This window comes from Marmota marmota, unplaced genomic scaffold (genome assembly GCF_001458135.2).
Source record: "Marmota marmota marmota unplaced genomic scaffold, marMar, whole genome shotgun sequence".
NCBI classification, from domain to species: domain Eukaryota; kingdom Metazoa; phylum Chordata; class Mammalia; order Rodentia; family Sciuridae; genus Marmota; species Marmota marmota.
In genome coordinates, this window is record NW_026000101.1 from 1,375,099 (window position 1) to 1,395,797 (window position 20,699).

The 20,699-nt window shown below is 38.0% G+C and overlaps 1 protein-coding gene across 3 annotated transcripts in view; it reads left to right on the forward strand.

Moving 5' to 3' along the window:
* Zfp37 (ZFP37 zinc finger protein) overlaps nucleotides 1-20,699 on the forward strand; it is a 51,360-nt gene that overhangs the window by 15,040 nt on the left and 15,621 nt on the right. Inside the window, exon 4 of one of the 3 annotated variants that reach the window (XM_048783190.1) lies at nucleotides 15,596-15,754. The exons of the other annotated variants lie outside the window; for them this stretch is intronic. Within the exon in view, the coding sequence (XP_048639147.1) occupies nucleotides 15,596-15,717 (122 nt within the window). The 3' untranslated portion in view covers nucleotides 15,718-15,754. Of the gene's footprint in view, nucleotides 1-15,595; nucleotides 15,755-20,699 lie in introns of those variants that run through there. 3 annotated transcript variants of the gene reach the window in all.

Consider the following 20,699-nt stretch of genomic DNA (forward strand, 5'->3'; position numbering starts at 1 on the left):
AGTGGAAGTCTGGCCCTGTGCACAGAACGAGTTGTCACTATCCAGATCTGTAGAACACTCTTTAGGATGAAACGGTTGTAGGTTATGGCTATGTTGAATTTCCACACCTATTGGAGAACCCATAAGTGTCATGCCTGGAACAGTCAGAAGTACAAGTATGCCTTAACTGTAGAAATGAATGCTTGAAACACATTTTTGTAGTGAAAAATAAATTTTGGATCAATAAATGAGGAAATGATGTCAGAAAATAATTGAAGGTAAACAGTAGGAAAAAAGAAAAAGATGAATCTAAATCAATAATGCACAAACTTTAATGTATATCTAAATTGCCTGGAGGACTGTTAAAAGTAGATTTAAGTAATATAAATTCTTGGGCCCCCACCACAGATTTATTGATTCACAATTTGCATGTTTAATAAGTTCCTAGAGGATGCAGATTCTGCTAGTTGGGGAACCCACTTTGGAGAACTACTGGTCTAAATCATTAAGTACATTTCTTAAAAACTATTTTAAAACAGTTTGATTGTTATGGTTTGGATGTGAGGTGTTCCCCCAAAGCTCATGTGTGAGACAATGCAAGAAGGTTCAGAGGAGAAATGATTGGGTTATAAGAGTCTTAACTCAATCAGTGAATTAATCCCCTGATAAGGATTAATTGAAGTGGTAGGGTGTGGCTGGAGGAGGTGGGAATTGAGTGTGGCTTTTGAGTATATATCATAACTGGCCAGTGGAGAGACACTCTCTCTCTCTCTCTCTCTCTCTCTCTCTCTCTCTCCATCTCTCTCTCTCCTTCCTGATTACATGTAAGCTGTTTCCCTCTGCTACACTCTTCTGCCATGATGTTCGGGCTCACCATGAGCCCTGAGAAATAGAGCCTGCTGTCTATGGATTGAGACGTCTAAAACCACGAGCCCCCAAATAAACTTTTCCTCATCTACAATTGTTCCAGTCTTGTCCTTCAAGTCACAATGAAATAGCTGACTAAAACTGATATATTCCTTAATTAAAAAAAAAATGAAAGGTCTTATCTACAGAATAAATTACAGTTTTGAAATATTTATTTTGATTCAGAAGCCAACAAAGCAAGAAAAACAAACACCAGCAAACACACACACACACACACACACACACACACACACACACACCCCTATCCTCATAGACCTTAATTCAAGAGAGGGAGATAAAGAAATAATTAAAATATAAAGTATGGCAGATCATTATATGGCAAAAAAAATAAATCAGGGATGAATTATAAATACAATGATGGGAGGAGGAAGAAAGCTCACTTAGATGGTGACAAAAGCAAAGAGTTGGATAGGGTGAGATAGCAAGTCAGGTATATATACAACGAAAGGTTATTATGGCATAGATCTTTTAGAATCTTAGGGTGTTGGAAGGTAAAGATGCTGAATTCCTTTGTCATAAATAGGAAAATTTTGAATAATAAACCATGATTTTAAGAATAATTAAGTTTGCATCAGGGAGAAAACAATTTCATATACTGGTTTTGGTAGTCAAGTTTGTATAACCTAGTAAATTAAATCTGAATGTATACACAAAACCTTTAAATGTCTGGTAATCCTACTTCTTTGAATCTCTTCTGCAATATGCAGTCAGGGTATTCTGTAATATTTTATCAAAGAACAGAGAAATTGCATATAACTTACATTTCTAGTTAATCGATTAAATAAAATATGAACCAAGAATGGTGGCACATCCTTGTAATCCCAGCAACTCAGGAAGCTGAGCCAGGGAGCATCACAAGTTCTAGGACAGGCTTGGCAACTTAGCAAGAACCTGTCTCAAAATAAAAAATAAAAAAGACTGGGGATGAAGCTCCATGGTAAAGCACCCTAGGTTCAATCCCAGAATAAATGAATGAATAAAAAAATAAAATATGAAACCATAAATAAAGGAAATAACATTACATTAAAAGTTATGATTTTAAATTGTATTTAAGAAGATGCAAATGATCCTGTGATTTTTTTACCTGAGGAATATGTTTTACTGATACATCTCCAAGTTATCAAGTGAATTACCTAACATTGAAGAAAGCAAATGTTTTACACTCATTCCTCCTTCCAGAAAAAATTTGCTTACATTTTATTGACCAGAAATGAATCACTTGATGACCTTTAATTTCAAAAAAGTCTTGAGGAAATGGAATCTTAACCTTTAATATTAAAGGAAAGAAAGACAAGGACATCTGAAAATGAGTGTTAAGCAAAACTGAAAATATGAAATAATTACCACGTTAAAAAACAGATTACAAAATGATAGGTACATTAAGATCACAATTTATATATAATGCTTATATATGCTTACATACGTTATATATATGTTGGAAAATGCATAATGTCACCTTCATTGCAGAGACAGTGGTCCTTTCCAGGTTGTGGGTGAAGAGTAGTTTTATGTTTTTCTAAATAGTTTTTACATCTCCATGAGTTAATTTTACTGGTATGGCTCTGCACTGGCTTGTGGCATGATCCAGATGACATCCACCAGTTGGGTCATTTTGTCTACTTGATTGTTCAATGCCTCTTCCCTAGCAGATGTTCTCTGGTGGGTATTAGCACAAAAAAAGGCTTTACACAAGTCCATCCACTTTCACATCCATATACAGATCTCCGTGTTTTTGCTCTTTTATTCTTTTTCTTCCCAAGCCCTTGACCAGAGGTACAGGTCATTTGCAGTGGCACATGAGACTACTGTGTATCTTTTCCAAGTCTGGGCCACTTCTCATTCCACGTAAGGTGGATATTCATGTTTATCACCTGAAGCTTTAGGCACTAGGAGGGTTCCCCTCACCACTGTCTGTCAGAGCCACCTCTGGGTGAAGCTGTACTGAAGCTGTCTTCTTCAGCTCACACTCACATACCAAACCAGCCCATGCAGAAGCCCAGCTCCAGTCTTCTTCCCATAGTTAACTTTCAGAATCTTTTTGTAGAGCTGTAGATCTGAGATGAGAAGAGTGCTGGTGTAATGGGGATGCCATGTGCTTGCATCTTTTGTTCACCTCTTAGAATTCCCACCTCACCACACTTACAATGGCAGTTAAATTTCAATATGAATTTGGGAATGGATAAACCATAGCACATATAATTTTCTGCTGCATATGGCCACACTTTGCTCCAGAATCTCAGGAGCTTATATTGTGATTCTTTAACTGGGCTTATCACAAACTCCACGTGGCTTCTCTTCCCAATACTGATACCTACAAAACTAACCATTGAACATCAGTGTAAGAGGGTCGATTTATGCACTTTATATTCTGTTCCATTGTTCTATTTATCTATTTTGACACTAGATTACTAAAGCTTTGTAAATCTTGAAGTCAGAGTACGTTGAGTAAGATTTCTAATTTTGTTTTTTCATTTTCAAATGTGTTTTGGCATATGCTAATTTTTCAGAGTATTGCCAGTTGACAACTATCTCCAATATTAGGTGTGAATAATTCCAAAGTTGATTCTTTTCACTGTTGATATTATCAATATTTTAAGTCTTTATCAATATGAAAAAGGTTCATTGTTATATATACCTTTAACTATTATTTATAAACTGTAATTATATTGAGTTTCCTATCTTTTTTCAGTTGGTTTTTTATGTCTTTATAGTTTTCTAGAGAAATGTGTTTCTCAGATAATAATTCAAATTTTGACATTATTTTTGGTTCCATTGTGAATCCTACTTTCTATCTCTATTTTTGACTACTCATCATAGGTGGAATCATGGTATTTGTCCTTCTGCAATTGGCTTATTTCACTCAGAATAATTTCCTCAAGTTTTACTCCTCTTCATATTATAGCATATGTTAGAATTTTCTCCTTTTAAAAGCTAGAATAACATGCCATTGTGTTTGTATATCACATGTTGCTTATCCATCCATTCATTCAACTTGAGTTGTTTGCACATTTTAGCTAATGTGAACAATGATGCTATGAATATGGGTGTACAAATATCTCTTCAAGACTAAACTTTAACTTATTTTGCTTTTATACTTAGAAGTGAAATACAACAGAATCATATGGTAATTCTATTTTTAATTTTTGTTAGATTTTTACTCTGGAGACAGACAGACAAACACACACACACACACACAATTTTTTTTGGTGGTGGTGGTAGGGATTGAACCCAAGGCCTGACGCTTGCTCTACCACTGAGCTATACCACCAGCCCTTTTTTATTTTACTTTAAGCCAGGGTCTCACTAAGTTACCCAGGCTGGCCTTGAACTTGCAATCCTCCTGCCTCAACCTCCTGAGTAGCTGGGATTACATGTGTTTATCACTGTGCCTGACCCTCTGTTTATATTTTTTTGATGCACAATTAAAAGTTTTTTTTCATGAAGTCCAATTTGTCTATTTTCTATTTTGTTGCCTATGCCTTTGGTTTTATATCTAAGAAGTCATTACCAAATTATGAAGATTTACCCTGTTTTTTTTTCTTTAAAAAGTGTTAAAGATTAAGGTCTTTGATATGTAATGAATTTACACTATCCAACATGATGTTAGTTAAGATTCAATTTCATTCTTGAACCTGTTGATATTCAATTTTCCTAGTATCATTTATTGAAAAAGACTGTCCATTGAATGACTTTGATACCCTCATCATTAGGATGTATTCTTATCTTAAGGTAAATTATATGTGGTTATAAAACAAAACAAATATACTTATCTGGCTTATAAAATAAATCATCTTTCTTCATTTTATCTATCTGTTTTACTCTGTCTTGTGTATTTCTGTTCACTACCTCTAGAGTGATCACACACTCCACATTTTTCAGGACCAGTTATAAGCTTATTGTCCTAGTATGGTTATTAATAGCACCCTTTTCACTGTCAAAGCTGTCTTGGATCAGATGAAAATTATATGGGTATCTTTACTTCTTCACCAAAATTAATTCTTGGGCATTGAAAAGAATTTGTGAAACTGTAAGATAACGTGCTAGTTATGAGTGTAGTTCTGAGTTAGACTTCAGGAGCTTACATCCTGGCTCTATCACTTAACAGAATCATGACCCAATGCCTCAGATTATTCCTCGTAAAATGAGGATAATAATCATCTCTTCCTTGACATTAAATTGAATGAAGGATCAGAAAATTTTCTGTAAGTAGATATTTTAGTTTTGGGGGCCACATGGTCTCTGTTGCAACTTCTCAACTCTGGTTATTGTAGCACAAATACAACCATAGATGACACACAAATAAATGAGCACAGCTGTGGTCCAATAATCCTTTATCAAAACAGATACCGGACCATGTTTACCCAAGAGCTATAGTGTACTGATCCTAGATTATACAATTTAATTATTTTAAAAAACTATTAATTTAGGGCCTCACAAAGCAGAGAACACTCCCTTGATCTTTGGCAAGAGATTCCCCCAATATAGGAGTATATGGGAATTTGCAACAGAGGGAACCACCTGAACAAATATTTGGAGGCAGGACCAGCTGCTGTGAAATATGTGAGGCTCAAGGCCTGACAGTAATTGAGGCCTGACAGTGGATGTTTGGGTACTTGTTCCACAGCATGGAAGATTTGAATAAAGAAGTCTTATCAGAGAGTGAGGTATGATTCTGGGGAGAGTGGGTTGGGAAAGTGCTGTGGTTCGGATCTTGAATCTTCCCCAAAGGCACATGTATTAGGAGCCTGGTCCCCAAAGTAGCACTGTTGGGAGGTGGTGGAGCCTTTGAGAGTGGGAACTAGTGGTACTCTCTTAGGTCATTGGAGTGTACCCTTGAAGGAGAGTCTTCCTCTTCTCAATTCTACATCTCTTTCTCTTCCCTTTTGCTTTATGGCTCATGATGTTAAGCATTTTTTTGCTCCACCCAGTATCCCCCCTCCCATGTGTGCCTTATCACAGGCTTAAAACAATAGGGTCAATAGATCATGGACTGGAACATCCCAAACTGTGAGCCAAAATAATCCTTTTCTATTTTAAGTTAATTATCTCAAGTATTTTCTTATAGTGGTGGGAAACTGACCCACATGGATGGTAACCTAGAGTCCACCAAACTTCACCTCCTGTTCAAGGAAAGGTTTACCTTTCCTTGAGGATGAAGATGAGGACAGTTATTTGCTAACAAGCTACTGCTGTTGGCTTAAGAACACATTGGGAGATGGGAATTTGAATCATGGCTATTACCACATAATCAGGCAGTATTTTGAGAGTAAACAATGAATTAAACTTGTGAGAGGTCCCTCTTTAAAATGTGGTTCATGATCCTTAACTTTCTCACATTTACTACCTTCATAAGGTTTCTCTCCTATATGAGTTCTCTGATCTCAAATTAGTGATGTGCTGTGGCCAAGAAACTTTCCCACATTTTAGGGTTAGAGTGAGCAGTGAATTAGGTGGGGGCATATAAAATGTTCTGAACAATACATGGAGCCTGGCATCATGAGCCATCATTCAATGAATGATGTTTATTAGTGTTGCCATCATTGTTTGTGCAAAGAAGAAATCCAGTGAGAAGCTGAGAGAGACCCATCATGAGAATCTTGTGGGAGCTCTGCAGAAAGAATGGACACATGTAGTTAACAATTTAATTACACTCAGCCTGAGCCACAAGTAATGATCCAGAAACTTCTACGTGTAAAATCTGCCCTGGGCTGTGGGGGGAGGGAAGAAGGGGATTCAGATGAAGTTGCTGCCTTCACCTTTCCCGATTTCTGCCCTTACACCTTGACCTTTTGTCCACCAAGATATTTCTAGTTCCTGAACTCTACAGGTTGTTTTATGCTCTTGTTCTGCTGAGGCTTCCCCTTCTCTACCTTATTTTTTGACAAACTCCCAGTCCTTTTCAAAAACTCAGTTTTGGAAATCATGTCCTATCCTAAGCCTTCTGAGCCCTCTACAAACATCCCCACCATGACCACAGAGCCACCCAGCCCCTGAAATTAGTCCCCTCTCCGCACTAATCATAACCAAGTCAGGTCACTGATCACACTGTACTGCCACTATCCAACACTGAGCTCCTCCCCTACATTACCAAGCATGGCATTAATAAATGTGTGTGGATTTAAGGTAAGGAATGAATGAACTTAACTTATAAAGAGTCAATGGACACAAATGTTTTTCTAACAACAACAATGAAAAGCCGAGTCCAACTCATTCCTGCCTTGAGTCTCTCTCAGACACTCCATTTAGGCTGCTATGACAAAATACAGTAGTATCTCCTGTATCCCACAGAAGACACATTCCAAGACCCCTATGGGAAGCTTATTGATTTTTCTATACTTATATACCTATGATAAAGCTTAATTTATAAATTCGGTTTCATAAGAAATTAGCAACGACAATTAACAAAATAGAAAAATTTTAACAATATACTATAAGTTACTTAAAACTGATGAACTGATTATTTCTGGAATTTTCATCTGATATTGTTCGTTTTGCAGTTGACCAAGGGTTACTAAAAATTTAAAAAGTGAAACTGGGTACCAGGGGATAAATGTTCCATACAGTGGGTAGCTTATAAACAATAGAAATTTGTTTTTCACAGTTCTGGAGGCTGGGAAGTTTATGATCAAGGTGCCAGCAAATTGGTGTCTGCTGAGGGCCTTTTTTCTGATTCTTCCTGTATCCTCACTAACCTGAAGGAATAGTCTATCTTGGACCTCTCTTAGAAGAGTACTAATCCCATTCACAAGACTTCATGACCTAGTCACCTCCCTACCCTTGTAATGGATATGGAAAGGCCTTTAAACGTATTTTAGCCCTTACTCAACATTATAGAACTCAGACTGGAAAGAAACCATATGAGTATACTGAGTGTGGGAAAGGCTTCAGTCATAGCATGCACCTTACTGAACATCAGGGAATTCATTCTGGAGAGAAATACTACCAGCATTGGAAAGTTTTTTGGCCACAGCACATCACTAATTTGATATCAGAGAACTCATATAGGAGAGAAACCTTATGAATGTAGTAAATGTGGGAAAGTCTTCAGCCATGCCCCAGCCTTTACTCAACATCAGAGAATCCACACCAAAGAGAAACCCTATGAATGTAATGAATGTAGAAAGGCCAGGGTGCACACCTCACTAAACACCAGAGAACTCATCTGGGAGAGAAAGTATGTTTGTAAAGAATTTGGAAAAACCTTCAGCCAAAGTACACACCTTACTGAACTTCTGAAAACTCATTCTGGTGAGAAACCCTAACAATATACAGAATGCCATAAACTATTTTCCTATAGAACATCACTAATTTGATATCAGAGGACTCACAGAAGAGAATTCCTATTGATATAATGAATATGGGAAATCCTTCAACTTAAGCTCTGCCCTTACTTAACATAAACATAAACATACACATACACATACACAAACACATGCAGAGGAGAAACTCTATCATTGTAGCAATTTTTTTTTTTAAAAACTCTCTATTTATTTTAGTTTTTTTCGGCAGACACAACATCTTTGTTTGTATGTGGTGCTGAGGATCGAACCTGGGCTGCACGCATGCCAGGCGGACATGCTACCGCTTGAGCCACATCCCCAGCCCCTCATTGTAGCAATTTTGATGATGTTTTATGTCATAGTAAATCTTTTTTTAATTGATTTTATTTTTTTTAAATACATGACAGTGGAATGCATTACAATTCTTATTACACATATAGAGCACAATTTTCATATCTTTTTATATAAAGTATGTTCACGCCAATTCATGTCTTTATAAATGTACTTCGTGGTGTTTTTTTTTTTATTACAATTCTTATCTCTGTTTGTATATAAAGTATGTTGACACCCAATTCGTGTCTTCATACATGTACTTTGGATAATGATGTTATAGTACATCTTTAATTCAAGATAAGAGAACTCATTTCAGAAATAAAAACTTATCAGAGTCATGAGTGTGGGAAATTCTGCAGTCATTATTTATCTGAGCACTCACAGTGCAAAAACCCCTGGGATTGTTATGTGAGAAAATTTTTAGGCAATATAGTCATTTTACTCAATATTATACTGTTTAAACTGAGAAGAAACACTGTTCCTATAACTAATCTAAAAAAAAATGTGTCATTGTTGAGAGGAAATGTTAAAATGGACCTAGTCATCCCAAACTGAGGTTTTTTAAAAAGATAGTTAATAATTATTTTCAGAGATAATTTGCTACAAATGTATGTATTTGTTTGTAATAAAAGCCCTTTTTTGCCTTCAATATTTTTGTTAAAGTGGTGCTAATAATTTAAGCGTATTGGTTAATATTAACATGTCTTTTGATCTTATTTAATAGAACAATGATGGGTTACCAGTCAAGTTTTCCCTCCAGAATTTATTATATTAAGAAGTTATTTTACACTGAAATGTGGAGCATCTAACAAATGAATTGCCAAGTATTAGATGATGTATGAGATTTGAAGATGGGCTGAAATCCCATCTAGGTTCAAAGATAGGCAAGCTACTTGGGGAGTCCATTCTCTTGCCTTTTCCCAGTGGAAGAGTAAAGTGTTTTGGGCACTATCAACATTATAATTAAAAACCATCTTGAAGATAAATATCCTGTAATGACTGAGGTCTTTTAAAATATTGATATAAAGAAATAATATTTTGGAAACAATTATCCAGTCACCTGCCTGATCCTTAAATAATTTCATGTTCTCTTAAGTTCTACACAGAAAAGGTTTTTTAAAATGAAATTATTGAAACATCTGTCTACCCATCTTTTGATAATCAAATTGTTTCCTTTGATTTGTCCTAAATGCAGTGGAATTCTATGTAAAATTTAGGTCAGAGAAACTGAATTCAAGTATATTGTATAATGAAGCAGTAATACTGTTATATTATTTTTAAAATCTTTGAAGAATGCAGGAAGAACCAACTTCTGATTAGGAAATTAATTAACATTAAGACAAATAATATAATTATCTTTTCTTTCACAGAATTACTAAAACAGGATTTTAGTTTTGTTTTTTACAATATTATAATTTATACTGATCCTCTTTGTATATAAACTTTTGTATATAAAGATAAACTTTTTGTATATAAATATAATTATATTCATGGTATTTTTACTACAGGTTAAAAGTAGGTACTAGAAACAACTATTCGTAAGATTAAGTTAAAGAAACTTGTAAACTGATAGAAATATATAAAATATAAGAAGTCATACTATGATGAATGAAACATGTACATTCATCAAAACCAGATTTAGTTTATCCTCATTTGAATCTTCAGAATAGCTTTGAAGTGGAAAAAAAGTAATATATTTTTCTCACCCATTACATGATTCATGGGTGATATTCTATAATGAAAAACAAATTAACAGGAGGAGAGCATAACAAATATATTTAATTAAGATGTTATGTGGCACACGTGATTTTAGAAATGAAGATCCAAGATGCAAGAAAAATTGTGTGCATTCATGCCTAAGTTTGATGAAGAGTAGACACTACTGCAGAGGTATGATTTGGTAAAAAGTAACTAGACCTAATGAAAATAAACTGGGGAAACTTAATAGACCTATCTGTGTGACAATCTTCCCTCTGAGTTTAGGGGAGGACCCTTGTCACATAAGGATGGTCAAGGTAAGAGGTTGAGGGAAGGCAGAAGATTGAGAATAATGTTTCTGCCTCTGTGATTTTTCAGCTTCCTTCAGGTTAAAAACTCATATGACAAGGTGTCATATGTTGAGGTATGGTGTTCAAAGTTCCAATATCTTCATAATTATGTTTGCATATCTAGTGTATTTTTAAGATACACAGAAATGTGATCTTAAATAACTGAATTCCTATGTGTAATAAAACTTTTGAAGTATGCGAAATTAGTAAAATGATGAAAATTGTTTGTGTGTATATATATGTTTGTGTGTGTGTGTATAATATATATATATATACATATATATATTTCCTTTTTAGCAATTCTCATGTTATTTTGCAGCATTAAAGAAACATATAGTTTGAGTAGCAAAATTGACAAAGAGTAGACATAGACAAAGAATGCTTTATTCTACAGAGATACTATGCATTATTTCCTAATATTCATGAATGTTTTTAGTGAATTATGTAGAATGCTACAAAGAAAATCACAACAAATTTTCAGCAAGAAATATTTAAGCTATTCTCTTATTTTTTTCACCACAAGGCAATAAAAGTAGAAATGAACAATTAAAAGCAGCCCTCCAACATCACGTAGGAATTGAAAAATAATGTTCTGAGTATTTTTGAAGTTAAAGACTAAATCCAACAAAGAAAAAAATGCAATGATTAGAAAAAATAAAGCTAGAACAAAAATTGAGTATTCAATTTTAAAAAGATAATAATAATAAGAAGAATATAAACCAAAAGGAATACATTAATAAAGATAAAAACATACAATAATGAATAGATACAAACAGAAATTTAATAAATCAATCAAAAATTTCTAGCAAGTAGGAACAAGGGGATATGTGTGTGTGGGGGGGTAGGCATATGGAAAGGAATATGAATATAGATTGAAAGGAACTTACATTTTCCAAATTGATCATTAGCAAATCAAATTAACAGTTCAGTAAAATTAGCAGTAAGGTTTAGCTTAGGCCTTCTAGAGTTGTTCAAAAGTAAAAAATTACATTAATAAAGAAAAGTACTAGGTACTCTAAAAGCATTTGATAAAATTCTTCATGGAAATTTCTGGTATCTTGATCTTGGACTTCCAAGTCTCCACAACTGTGAGAAAACACTCCTGTTTATTATAAATCATCCATTCTCAAGTATTCTTTTATAGCAGCACAAAATGCAGTAAGGCTGGCAAATGACTAGGCTGGTTGGACGGAGACAGGAAAGGATTAAGATGAGGACATTGCTGATAAGGAATTCAGCAAGAGACATTTAGTTGGATCCATGGGATTGTGCACAGATGAAAACCTTTATGTTTTACAAAGAATCCCCTGGGGAATAAAGCAATAACCAGGTGGAGAACATGACTCACCTAGTAAATGTCAGTCAGGCTCTGTGTTTGGCACCCAGTGCTTGTTAATTGGGCTCATAAATTGGAAAACCATGATTACCAGGATGGAGATATTAAATGGGCCCACAGTCTGGTCTCCTCACTAAGACTGATTGAGCTGATGTTTTTGAATGCCCAAAGCCTCAGCAGCATAGGCTAACTCTATGCCTCTATGTGGTAACATCCTATGGAGATCATCCCTCCACACAGCTGGTGGCAAGTTGATTACAATAGGCACTTTCCACCCAGGGAGAGGGGATGATTTTTCTTTACTGGAATTGGTTCCTACCCTGGATATGGGGTCACTTTCACTGTTTGCAGCGACTCTGGCTGCATCACTAATTGAGGACTTACTGAGTACAGAATTTTGTGCATGTGGGAACCTGAAACCCATTTTCAGCCCAAGGTGCTCATTTTGTGGTAAAGGATGTGTGAAATTGGATATATGAACACGACACCCTCTCCTAACATACCATATCACCTAAAAGCTGCCATTCTAATCAAATTTTGAATTAAGACCTTTTGGCCAAGGCCCCAGTTAGCAATGATGCTCTTCAGGGATAAGGTGCTGTTTACCACCCACATCCTGCACAGGTCATGGAAATGGGGTTCCCCTCTGATGGGATGGGCTGGTTGAGAAATGAAAGCTAAGAAAAATAGAACAGTGAAATAACCACAAACCACAGAGAGGAGTTTCAAAGCAGGGTCAAGGGAGGCAAGCTGACCAGACAGGTCCAACTTCTAACCAACAAAGAAGCCTGTGTTTGCTTTATTTATATTGGAAAACATCAAGGCCTGGATAGGAAGTTCTTCACCAAACAGGATAAAGGTGGGGGCAGGTAGGCTGCTCGGTTCCTGACGGGTTATGCCCATCTCTGATGCTGCTGCGTGGGACCTTTCTAGCAGAGAGGAGGGGAAGGTCACGTGCATTGGGTGGTCTGTCTCTGTGGGAGTGCCCCAGAGTCCCAGTGCCAGACGTATTCCCTGGATGACTGCACATTTCATGCATTTCACGGATGTCTTCCCACAGCTGTTGCCTAAGTTGTGGTGCCTACATTGAAGCTCTGCCCAGTAGATTGTTCTGTTTCTGACAGCTGTCCTACACAGGTCCAGAGCAAGCTTCACCCCATCTCACCCAGAGTCCTTTCATACATACTTAGGTTGTGCTGGATTAAGGGTTCTGTTTCCTGGAACAGGGGTTACACTGAACATGACGCTGTGGTTACCACCTGGTCTCTGACTCCCTTGTGTCAATAGGTCAACAGTCAACATCTACTGATGAGTAGATGCCATTTATCAGATTAAGGAAGTTTGTTCCACCACTAGTTAGCTGAGAAATTTCATATTAAATGTCCTCAAAGGCTTTTTCTACATCAATTGAAATAATTGATGTATAGAGTTTTGCCTTTATTGCATTAATGTAGTGAATTACATTGATTTTCAAATATTAAGGCAGCCTTGTGTTTCTAGCTTAAGCTCCACTTGGTTGTAATACATTATCTTTTAGTAACTGCTGGGTTTGACTTGTCATTATTAAGAATTTTTGCATCTATATTCATGAGGAATATTGACCTGTGAATTTTATTTTTTGCAACATGATTATAGGTTTTATTAATAGGGTTATTCTGGCTTCATAAAAATATTTAAGGCTTGTTCCTCCTCACTTTTTTTTATTGTGAGACAAAGTTTGTGTATGATCGGTGCAGTCTTTTCCTTGAATGTTTGTTAGAGTTTACTAATGGGGTTTTCTTTGTTGAATGGGTTTTATGGAAAATTTAAATTACTTAATAGATTTAAGACTATTTAGATTTTGTTTATTACTGTGAAAGATTTTAAAATTCTATTTTCAAGGAATTTGCCCATTGCATAGAAGAGGTTGAATTCATTGACATGAAGATGATATAATATTCTCTGTTTTAGTCAGCACTGCTGTGATTAAAGGATCTGACCAGAACAATTTTAGGGAAGAAAAAGTTTATTTGAGGACTCACAGTTTCAGAGGTCTTAGTTCGTAGTCAGCCAGCTGCATTCTTCGGGGCTCAAAGTGAGGCTGACTTGGCAAAAGAGTATGAGAGAGGGAAGCAGTTTACATGATGATCAGGAAGTAGAGAGAGACTCCACTGGCCAGATACAAATATATATCCCCAAGCCATGCCTCAATTTCCACATCCTCCAGCCACACCCCACCACCTCAGTCACCACTCAGTTAATCTCTGTCAGGGAATTCATTCACTGATTGGATTAAGACTCTTCTAACCCAATCATTTCTCCTCTGAACCTTCTTAGTTTGTCTTACACATGAGTTTTTGGGGGACACCACCTCTAAACCATAACATTCTCTTATCTTTCTAATGTCTGCAAGGACCACAAAGATTCACCCCCCGCGGCCCTTTCCTTTATGATGTAGGTTTTCTGTGACTGCTCTCTTTTTTATGTGGATCTGCCTAACTAGGAATTTATTCATTTTGTTGACATTGGAAAGAATGAACTTTTGACTTTATTTTTTTTCCCTGTTTATCTTTCACTTCATCGATTGCTGTTTTATCATCACTATATCCTCTCTCTGTTTAATGTCTGATTTTCACATTTGTTATTATGTAAAATAAGAGTTAGTACTTTTTACTTAAACATAAGATGCCTTTCAGAAAAATTACTGTCCAACCATAGCAGTGGACACAGGAGAGAGAATTTGATCATCACTAGAGCTACAACATCTAGTGACTATAAAGGGAACACCCCTAAGTAAACCACTGCCACCTTTTTGTGAGGAAAGTTTATTTCAGTTCTGAAGCAGAGTGTCCTTCAGGTCCTCCAATATTTTCTGAAATATCATTTTTCCTTGCTTTTCATGGTAGGAAGCCCTTGAACTCCATCTTCACATGGTTCAAAAACAACCATGATGGCATCTTTGTTGAATTCTTTTTTTCTCTCAAGCTATATTGGAGCAATTTAAGGAAACATCATCTTTACCATCAGAAGACAAATCAGTATACTGAATTCCTCCTTGATTCTTGAAATATGCTTGTCCTTCTTTTGTTTTTTGGGAACAATACAATCTCCTGTTTTGTTTCTGGTTGTTTGTTTGTTTGTTTTACTTCTACCTGAAGCAGAGGTGCTTGCCTTCAGCACTAAGAGGAGGAAGAAGGGCCAGGCTAGGAGGGTTCAAGGGTTGCTTAGGGCGCTTCCTCAACCTTACTCCTCTTCTCCAAGGAAAATGGTCCAGATTGAAAAGATTCACATTGGTAGAAACCACCACTTTGTGGGGTTTGAAAAAAGAACTACCATCCTGGCTTGTGCCACTCTTAACGCTGCAGTGGGCCACCAAAGCAAGAGTTCCCCCTGCACCATGCGCTCCCTGCCAGAAAGGATGTGCCAGAGCCTGCACTTCAACACCGAGGGCTCGAGGGGGCCAAGGAAAGGGTGGGAGATGTGTTGTTGACCCTGCCTCTTCTATTTATTTTGGGCTTACTTTGGTTTTGTTTTCCAAGCTTCATGAGGTGAAATGTTGTCAATGATTTGAGACTTTTTTCATATTTTAAATATTTAAAGTGACAAAATTTCCTCTACATGTAATTTATCCCACAGATTTTGATATGGTATCTTCATTGTCATTTAAGTAAGTTGAATTTTTTCTTCTAATTTTCTAATTTCTCTTTACCCAGGCTCTAGATGGTCCATTTCCAGCTCCAGGCAGAGTGAGGATGAGGTTTGTGTCCACTCCTGGTGGGCTTCGTCTCAGCTCCTGGGGCCCTCACTTTTCTATAACCCTGCATTATGTGCTTAGCTCCTGAGGAAATGCTCTTTGCAAGAGAGAGAGATGGAGGAGCAAGGGCATGTGTAGGTGTGCCACATACACCCCCCCCCCACACACACACACACGCCACTTTTCAAAAGCCAAGCCCAGGTTTGTCCCCTTGCAGTGACACCCTGCTCTCTTCTGGTAGAGAACAGTGTGTCCCTTTCTCTTTCTTTGCTTGGGTCTGGTGTCCCTTTCGCTTTCTTTCATGGTGTCTGTTCAGCTCCTGAACAGGTGTCTTGGCTGGTCTCTCTGGCCTGCTGCCAGAGCTTAGTAAGGCGTGAGGGAGGCAAAAAGGAGGAAAAGAGGAAGCAGGTGGCTGCCTTGCATGAAAGTCCGACAAAGAGCCTCAGCTCCCATCTCCCCAAAGCCAGCAGTGACCTCACTTTCAAGGGCTCCGTCTCTGCCTAGCAGCCCCCAGCCTTCTATCTATGCTTTCCAGGGCCCTGCCTTTGGGGAAACTGTTGATTTGCCCTGGGAATAGAGAAGTTTTTGCCAGAAAGATCTCTGCTAACCTGGTGGGTGGATGAGGGAATCACCATTTAGACTCTAAGGAGTTTCCATTAAATGAAAGGAAATTAAGAAATTAATTCAATTGCCAACTCCAAAATCTAGGAGAGAATCAATATAAAACAAAAGAAGGAAATTCAAAACAGCAGATGTGGATGATATGTAAAATATAAATCAAAACCCTAATTTGGGCAGGGGTAAGCAGTTACTTAGATAGAGCTTAGACCTCTCAGAAAGGAAAAGGAAGTCAGCTCAAGAGCGCTGCCAGGCCGAGGTTCGCAAGTCGCAGCAGGAGGAACTGGACAAACTTCGACAGCTCTTGAAAAAGGCCCGAGTGTCCACAGACCAAGCAGCTGCTGAGCAGGTAGTGGGAAGCAGAAGCACTGGGAAAGAAAAGGAAGGTGTGAGGACACGAAGAAGAGCTCTTAGTTTCTTCCCTATTCTCTAGGATGACACTTTTTAAAAAACATTTATTTTTTTAGTTGGACACAATAGTTTTATTTTGTTTATTTTTATGTGATGCTGAAGAGTGAACCCAAGGCTTTGAACATGCTAAGCATGCGCTCTACCGCTGAGCCACAATTCCAGCCCATCTCTAGGATGACACTTCTCACAATTGATATTCTCACTTTGAAGAAAGGTGGAAAAAGATAATCCAAATATATGCAAGAAAGCCAGGTTCAAATGGAGAATGTTCTTTCCTTTTTATTTTTTATTTTTATTTTTTGTACCAGGGATTGAATCCATGGGTGCTTAACCATTGAGCCACATCCCCAACCCTTTTGATTTTTTCAATTTGAGACAGGGCCTCTCTAAATTACTTAGGGCCTAAATTTGCTGAGTCTGGCTTTGAACTTGCATCCTTGAGATTACAGGTGTTCAGCACTGCACCTGGCCTTGTTTCCAGACTATGGTCACTCGTACTTGGCTTAGAATAAGCTATTTTCTTATTTCCCTTCAAACAGAATTATTTTCTCTGTACACTTCTATCCAGAAGCTCCTGAACTGAACTGATATCTGATCCACTCAATCCACTTCAAAGAACCCATGCCAGGCCAGTCACAGTGGCACAAGCCTGTGATCCCAGCAACTCCAACTCTCAAGTCAGGAGGATCATAAGTTTGAGGCCAGTCTGGGTAACTTGGTGAGAACCTCTCAAAAAAAAAAGTTAGGGATGTAGCTCAATGGTAGAGCACCCCTGGGTTTAGTGCAAGGAAAAAAATCCCAGGATTTACCAAAGTTTGCAGATACCCCCAAGAGGAGACAAAAGTGTCTCCTCAGTCACTTCCAATCATCTCAGCAGCAAATACCCTCCAATCATTGGCTCTCACCATAACACCCACAGACTCACAATCCCCAAACCTCTCAAGTCCCCAGTTTCTGGACTAAGGATGTGGTTCAGTGGCAAAGTGTTTGCCCAGCAGGTGTGAGGCCCTTGGACGGATCCCTAGCACCATAAAAACAAAATTCCTGATTTCTGACAAGGATGCCCCACACCACACACATCCCCATCACCTTGTTCACAGGCTGTGCATCACCCTGACCCTGTTTCTGGGACGCCATCACCTCTCCTGCCCCAGCACCGTCTCAGCCTAACCAGGCTCCAAATGCAAGTGGCACTGTGACCACCCAAGGGACACTTTGGATACCTCCTACTGGATGCCACATCAACTGTGCATGCCTCCTTAGCAGCCTGCTGACTGGCAGGGCTGCAGTTTGACCTCTGCCCACCAGGTCCCTGGCTTGTCCTTGTCACAGGGCTCTCAGGGCACAGCCACCTTGGGGATCTGCCGTTCTGATGGCACCAACTCTCTTCACAGCACCTCCACTTCCAGGCCAGACTGTGCTTCTCCCCAACCAAACTGCAAGATGGGGACAATGATTGGAGGAGAGAAAAGACTAGGTCCCCCGCCCCCGGGAATAGTCTGGTTTCGACCATGTACGGGAGAGTGCTGTATTAACAAATATGCCCTAATTATTTTCAGTATGCAATTTTCTGAGATATATAGGTATTTTCCTCTTTTGAGAAAAGTTAGTAAAATGTTCAATAAGAGAATGATTAAAAAGAGTTGTAAAAATATAACCAATGGCTATTCAGTGCCCTGCAGTGATTTCTTCTGTCTCTAGTGTAAGGTAGGCTACCTGTGTGTCTCCAATGTCACCATGGGAGTGAATCTTGTTTTATTCCCACACTGCTTTTGGCTAGTTCTTGAGGGGAAGGTGGAAGGATTTTTTTAATTGTTATTTTAAAAGATACCACCACCACCAAAACAAAACCTTTGGTGTGAATCAGCTAAAGCAGGATTTTTGACCTGCCACATAGTGTCTTACCATCCCTTTATTCATTATTTGCCATGTGTCCATTTAGGGCCTGCTTTTGCCAGGCACTGTTCTGGACATTAAGGACACAGCAAGAAACCAGCATGAAAAAATGCCTGTACTGAGAGAGACAGAGGAAAATCAAGTAACTAAAAATATAATAGAATGGCAGGGACTATGTGCTATAAAGAAAGATAAAGCAGAACTGGAGAGTGACTTTGGGGTCAACCAGTCTTACAAAAATATAGGAGAAAAGTGTTTTAGGTGGAGGGAATAGAAATTGCTAAGGTAATGATGTGAAATGAACTTTAGATGTTCATTTAAGTGGAACAGAAAAAGGGCCAGTAAAAGAGAGAGCCAGCCACTACACTGAGATCCCCTCTCACTCCAGTTAGAATGACACTTATCAAGAATACAAGTAACAATAAACGTTGGCAAAGATGTGGGGGAAAAGGTAGACTCATCCGTTGCTGGTGGGACTGAAAATTGGTGCAACCACTCTGGAAAGCAGTATGGAGATTCCTCAGAAAAATTGAAATGGAACCACCATTTGACCCAGCTATCCCATTCCTTGTCATATGCCCAAATGACTTAAAATCAGCCTACTATAGTGATACAGCCACATCAATCTTTATAGCAGCTCAATTCACAATAACTAAGCTATGGAACCAACCTAGGTGCCCTCCAACAGATGAATAGATAAAGAAAATGTGATATATATACACAGTGGAATAATACTCAGCCATAAAGAAGAATGTAATTATAGCATTTGCCAGTAAATAGATGGAGCTGGAGACTATTATGCTAAGTAAAATAAACCAATCCCCCTAAAACCAAAGACCGAATGTTCTATCTGATATGTGGATGCTAACACACAAGGGGTAGGGGATGGAAGTTCACTGGATTAGACAAAGGGGAATGAAAGGAAGAGAGGAGGTATGAGAATAGGAAAGACAGTAGAATGAATCAGACATAACTTTCTTATGTTCATATATGAATACACGGCCAGTATAATGCCACATCGTGTACAACCACAAGAATGGGAAGTTATTCTCCATGTATATGTGACATGTCAAAATACATTCTACTGTCATGTATAACTAAAAAGAACCAAAAAAGTTAAAAAATAAAATGAAAGAAACAAGAGAAAGGGAGAGGGAGAGGGAGAGGGGGAGAGAGCGCGTGGCTAGGACTGAGGTTGCACTTGGGAAAGTGAGTATGGTTAAGCGACTGGGCTGGTTCCTAGGAGTGATGGGAAGACACTGGAGAGTTTGAGCAATGGAGTCAAGTGATATCACTCATTTCCATTTGTAGAAGCTTGCCCTGGAAGTTGTAGAGAAAATAGGTCTCACCTGGGAATGAAAATCAATGAAATGGATTCAAGTCAATAGCCGTTGGTACATTTCTGAATTTTTTTCAAAGTGAAAGCATTTTCTATTTTTTAAAAGGACCATAACGTGTGCCATTTCGGTACTCGGCCGAGACTCTCCAGCTAGTTGCAAATTATATTGAACCACGCTATTTTTCTGACCACAGAATCCTCACAATGCGCAGAGTAGAAAGGCATTCATCCTGCAGAGCAAGTGGCCACAGAGTGGTTGTCGGATGCAGCGCAGTCCTCTTGCTGGCCACTAGGTGGAGACCCTGCTCCTTGCCCACTTTGCAGCCTCAGTTTGGTCATCCAAACAATGAGCCTTCCTCTGCCAACTTGCTGATCCACACATGGACAGTTACAGAGATCTTGGGAAGACAGCTGCATCTGTCGCCTGTAGGAACAGGTCTACCCTGTAATCACCAAGATACTAAATCAAATTAATCTTTTTCAGTACTGTTTTTTTTTTTTTATGTTTCAGCAGCTTTGGCTCACCCCTCTTCCTTCAAATTTTGATGAATTACCCACATGCAATTAAGCTGAAGGTGACAGTCATTTAACACGAAATGTCCTCTAAATTGGCATTTCTCTTTGTCCGAAACTTTTAAAATAAGTGCATATTAATTATACAAAACTGTATATACAAAACCTGTCTATACAAAACTTCTTATTTAGTTGTTGTATAATGCTAAGTTTGTAAGTAGTGTATTTGAAGAAAGGTAGGTTTTATAAAGTGTGTTTTTCAAATCCATTTCATATAGTCTATTCA